Source organism: Cyprinodon tularosa, unplaced genomic scaffold, assembly GCF_016077235.1.
Source record: "Cyprinodon tularosa strain WSP-4 unplaced genomic scaffold, ASM1607723v1 ctg1, whole genome shotgun sequence".
Lineage (NCBI taxonomy): Eukaryota > Metazoa > Chordata > Actinopteri > Cyprinodontiformes > Cyprinodontidae > Cyprinodon > Cyprinodon tularosa.
The window spans coordinates 1,424,034-1,429,159 of record NW_024037781.1 but is presented as its reverse complement, the minus strand read 5'-3'; the positions used below and the strand labels follow the sequence as shown (position 1 = coordinate 1,429,159).

General features: G+C 39.8%; 1 protein-coding gene across 1 annotated transcript; it reads right to left on the bottom strand.

The window, feature by feature from the left end:
• Positions 1–693: 693 nt before the first annotated feature.
• LOC119779843 (zona pellucida sperm-binding protein 3-like) lies at positions 694–4,331 on the bottom strand. Its single transcript, XM_038280023.1, has 11 exons — positions 3,867–4,331; positions 3,681–3,783; positions 3,480–3,598; positions 3,283–3,401; positions 2,862–2,965; positions 2,058–2,235; positions 1,822–1,939; positions 1,468–1,559; positions 1,284–1,378; positions 911–1,018; positions 694–824 (listed from the first exon to the last, which is right to left on the bottom strand). Exons 1-11 carry the CDS (start codon positions 4,329–4,331, stop codon positions 700–702), a joined length of 1,626 nt encoding a protein of 541 aa, XP_038135951.1. The 3' UTR covers positions 694–699.
• Between the last annotated feature and the right edge of the window lie 795 nt (positions 4,332–5,126).

The following is a 5,126-nucleotide window of genomic DNA, read 5'->3' as shown; positions in this document are numbered from 1 at the left end:
CAGGGCAGGGGGAATATGCTACGCCAGAAGAGAGACTGCCCATAAAAACATTCATGTTTTCATTTTTAAGTCCAGAGCTATGAAATCATACAGCTGGACCATTCTTCTTGGATGCTGCTACTCTTTATATCAGGGGTCTGCAACCAGCAGCTCTGGAGCTGCAAGGGGCTACAATGGATCAAAATTGGAAGCTTATTTTTTCTTAGAAGATTAGGTTTTTTGAAAAGAATGTTTAGAGAACTAGAAATGTTTTGAGATGCATATTATTTGACAAAAGATCAACCATGCTTTCACTTTTTAAAAAGCTAAAGATATAAATAAAGTGTTGGCTGTTTGAAATGGCAACAGGTTTCCTAGTTCAGCTATTTAACAATAAAGTTATTTTAAAGGATTTTTTAAGTATTTGCAATTCTAACCTTTGACTAAGCCAGACATAGTTCAAAATGGCTTTTTTGGATTTTAAAGGCTGCAGACCCCAACTTTGCAGGATTCATTCACATCCACAACTAACGGCAGAAAACAATGAATGCAAAGGAAATGCATTCAACTCTGTTTCAAGCTGTTATTCTGCACAATTATTCCATTTAAAAATCATTGTCAATATTTTCAGTTTCCAAATATTTTCTGGAATTTGTGAGGAACACGCTTTCAAACTCTGCTCAAAATACAGCCACATTTTTAATTTTTTATTGGTTTAATTCAGGTACTAACAGAATGCCCAGTGAGTTTAGAGTGTCTGCTGCAGACTAAGGCGCTCACGAAGACCATCACCACGGCCACAGCAACACCCGCTCCACACAGAAGGGCTGTAGATGAGTATGAGGCTGAAGGGAGGGAGGAGGAGAAGGCAGGAATTATTGGCTCCATTAGTTACAGCAGTCAGAACTAGACAGAGGTGAGCGTATTTTACCAGCTAGAGCTTCGTCTTGTGTCTGCAACCGAGGAACTGGTTCAGGAGGAAGCTCGCCGTCTTCTAGAAAAATGGGATCTAGAACTTCTATCCCTTCCGTCTGAGCAGCTATGGAAACATGAAAAGCCAATGTAGGATGACATTTTTTTTTGCTGCTTAGGATAGAGTTTAAATTGAAATCAGACAAATAAAAGCAGCTAAAAACTCCTGCAGAATGAGTCAGTTAATTTTTTTTTGCAACTTTGCAGAAAAACAAAAAACCATGCTGTATTTTCACGCATTAGCAATGTGTCAATGTTCATCCCCTGGATGTTTGCCATGCACTCATTAGCCATCCCAGAGTGTCGTGTATTGTAGCTCGGGTAAAGTGTACCTGCATCTGCCTCAGAGCTTCTCTTCTGTCTCTGCCCACCGCAGCTGGTCTCACAGCAGCTACACACCTTGTTGTCTCCATCTGATGCCACCCATCTGTCCACAGTCAGAAATGCATCCTTTTATGAAGGAAGAGCAACAAACAGCAATGTTGCTGCAGCAAAACCATCTTAAAGTGAGCTCACCTTCCAGCTTCAGTCAGGAAGGAGCAGGCTTTGTGTCGCGAGTCAATGGGAACGTCGGCTGTGGTTGCTTTCATTTGACATGTCATATAGAACTAGAAGATTGGAGAGAAAAATGCTCATTCATAAAGTAGAGAGGATACATTTCAAAATTTACTTCATGCATTTCAGATGGATTTTCTTCTAACTTCTTCTCAAATATATCAAAGAGTACTTCCTCCTGTATTTGAAGTTTTATTATTAATTTATTTCAGGTTAGCTGTATAAAGAATTAGAAAAACCAAGGAGAAAAAGGACAAACTGACAGAAAAATGTTTTTAATAGAACATAAACAAATCACACAGTAACTTAGCTTACTGAGTTCCTGTCATCTTCTTTGAACCTGAAGCCTTTCAGCTGGAAATGAAGTTTATCCTCTTCCCTTCTCGGCAGGAAGTAAGACTGGGCTCCTGTCAGCTTAGCATCAGTCAAACACCTTTAAATGACAAACACCCCCCAAGAATCTCTGATTCCAACCTAAACCGTCCTCAAACTTGAATTTATTTGTAGTTATTTTTCTTTAAGTAGACTACAGTTTATTCTAAGCTCTTCACCCGTAGTTGTTGATGAAGGGATATCTGGGCTGAGATCCTGGATCAGGGTTCACGGTGACCACGCAGCTGTCCACAAAGATCCTCAGAGGAACGTGGTAACCCTGCAGCAACGCCGCCTCGATGTGCATCATGTCAAGTGCAGAATAGACATTGGAAGGCCTGACCGACTGCCAGTCGTCTAATCAAATCCACAGGACAAACATGTACAGTAAGAGGAAAAGCAATGCCGGGACCATTTATCTAATTAGATTAAATGAAAGGGATGCCCAAGGGAGATGATTGGTCTGGGCTGCAGCAGAGGATGGGATATAGATACGGTAAAGTCAATACAATAAAAATAAAATTGAATTAAAAAAATTAAACAAATTACAAATGCATCATCATCATGAACTTGGATGAGGAGCAGAAATGAGGGTCTGTAGCAAGAAAATACAGTTTAAAAACTTCCATAATTCCTTTAACAAACTTTATAAAGTAATCAGGATTTCAGGAAGATCAAGTTTTAAGATGAACAGTTCAGCTTAGATATTATCTACCGTCTGTTTGGAATTAATTAGAAGCCATAATCAGCACACTATTGATCGACTCGGTGTGAGTCTGACCCTGCCAGGTCAGCCATCGCCTACAAGGCTAGTGATTTCACCCTTATCACCATGCATCACAAGTTTCTCTCCCGATTAGCATCCTTAAGAGTTTGCAGCAAAGTCTACTTCAATCTTCAATGTTTCTTGTATTTTATTTTCCCCCAAATGAGGGATTAATTAGCTTATAGTCTGCCTCCATTTTTATTTAAATCTGTACTACCTGTCATGAGATGCAGCGAGAACTGCAGCCTCGTTTTTGTCTGCATTTCAGAAGCGAACGTCTTCCACAGTGGCCTCATGGCGTTGCTGCTCACGTAATGTTTCCTGTCAGAACATGAAAGAACTTTATTTCTCTGGATCATCTGTGCAGCTATGTTTATTTTCACCTTTAGGAGGTCCTTTCATTTTCTAATGCATTTATACTATAAATAAAAAGTAAATAAAATGCATGCTTCCCAAAGGCTGCTGCAAATCTACAATAATTTCTCTTATTCATGACTTGACAATCTTTTAGTTTGTTAAATGAAAAATTTGGGAATTCAACCTTTAAAAAAAGAAAAAATGAGAAATGCATCACACCTATTTCAAAGCAAACAGTTTGCAGCATGCTCTATATTGCACTAAAAACAACACATACTTACCTTTGAAAGTAGCAGCGGATTTCCACCTCAGCCGGGTTTGTCTTTAGAACAGAGGTGTTACCGAGAGGGGTTGGAGAGTACGTCAGTGTATATGTGTAGATAAGGGCCACATCCACCATCTGAAAATATGAAACGGATGCATTTACTCATAACCGACTGTAGTGGATGCATATAAAAGCAGTACTGCCGCTACTTACCGTCACTGTGCCTCCACAGCCATGTAACTCTGTCTCAAAGAGCAGAACGTTGTCCACAGCATTAACAGCCATGCAGCCTCCTAAGCTCAGATCATCAGGACGGATCAACTGACCATTACCTAACAATAGAGACATTTCATACAGAGTGGCAGGTATTTTGAAATTTAAAATGAACCAAACTCCAATTCAGCAGCTACCTACCTAGAAAGTTCTTGTTGACCGCTACAGTGACCTTATCTTCACCACAGCGGACTGACACACTCTCTGCTGGTGCACGCTCTGGCTGTTTGGACTTCAGCACCACCTGCAACACCCATCAGACTGATTGATGTTGTGTGGACTGACATGCTGGGGAGTTGTGAAAAAGATTAAGCGTGCCCAAGCTACCTTAGATCCTTTTCTGCCAGGGTCAGGACTGGAGAGGCTCAGATTTGGACCCTGGGCTAAGTCTTGATCTTGAACATTTTTCCTTTGCTGCAGGAGCACTGATGGAAGCATGGCCTCGGCCTCCAGCAGGTTTTTTGGAGTTTGCATTGTTTCCTCAGCAGACCCAGGCAGGCTTTGTTTTTTGGGTAGTGCAACAGTGTTTCTGAGTTGGTAGGTCCTCAAGCGAACAGTGACAGGAGAAGGATGCGTTCCCTGCTGCGCACTTGTCACTTGTTCTCTTGGGGTTTGGTTGAGGGTGTCATTGAAGCCAGGAAGCAGCAAGGTTTGAGCTGCAAAGCAAACCTTTCTTTCTGAAATGAGAAGCACAAACCACAAGAAAATAGTTACTCTGAAACCCATTACAACCATTAAAACCCTGAGGGGTTTTAGTGATTTGGCAGTGAGAGCAATGCTGTCTTTGTCCATACACGAAAAGATATGAGAGGTTTGAGTCGGCTCCACCCACTCATAATCACTTGATTAGTTTCCAGCCTGGAGAGATTAAACTCTGCCTCTGCTTTCACTAAAAAATGCTTTATTCAATAAAAAGCTGTTTAAGTAAGAAACGTATCTAAAATCTGGTTCCTTTAGAGGCTTATTTGCATTTTTAAGTAAAAAATTCATTATCTAAAATCAAATTGGCACCTAAAGGAACTTTATAGAAGGGTTTTTTTTTAAGTATGAAGTTAGGGGCCAGAATAGCTAATAGAAAATGCTAGTATTTTAATATCACAAGGATGAGACCTAATTTTAAAGTTTATGAGGAATCTCATATCTTCATGTTGCCTCTGTCAAGTTTAACCTGGAAAGAGACTTGCATAAAAAAACGTCATTCCTGTCAAAGACATTACAGCAGCAGAAAGAAAGAAAAACAAGCCCTTAGGGGAAAACATAATTTTTTTTAGATGTAATTTTAGCCAAAGCATGATGCCACAATTAAAGAAGAGTATAATATAAGTCCCTACTGCAATGCATTGTTTCCCAAATATTATGTCAGTGTCTGAATTATCCAGAGTGGGGAAAGCAGGAAGATTCAGAGAATTTAGTGAACTGTAAAACAAGTAATGATTTTTTTTATGGTTTTAACCTAATTTAAATATCACATTGGTTAATGAAGAATATAAAAAACATTAGAGCTGCTCTATCATCTAATGCAACTCTTGACACCGCTTAATTAAAAAGGCTGATGTGTAAAAAGAATGACAGCGGACCGAGTAACGA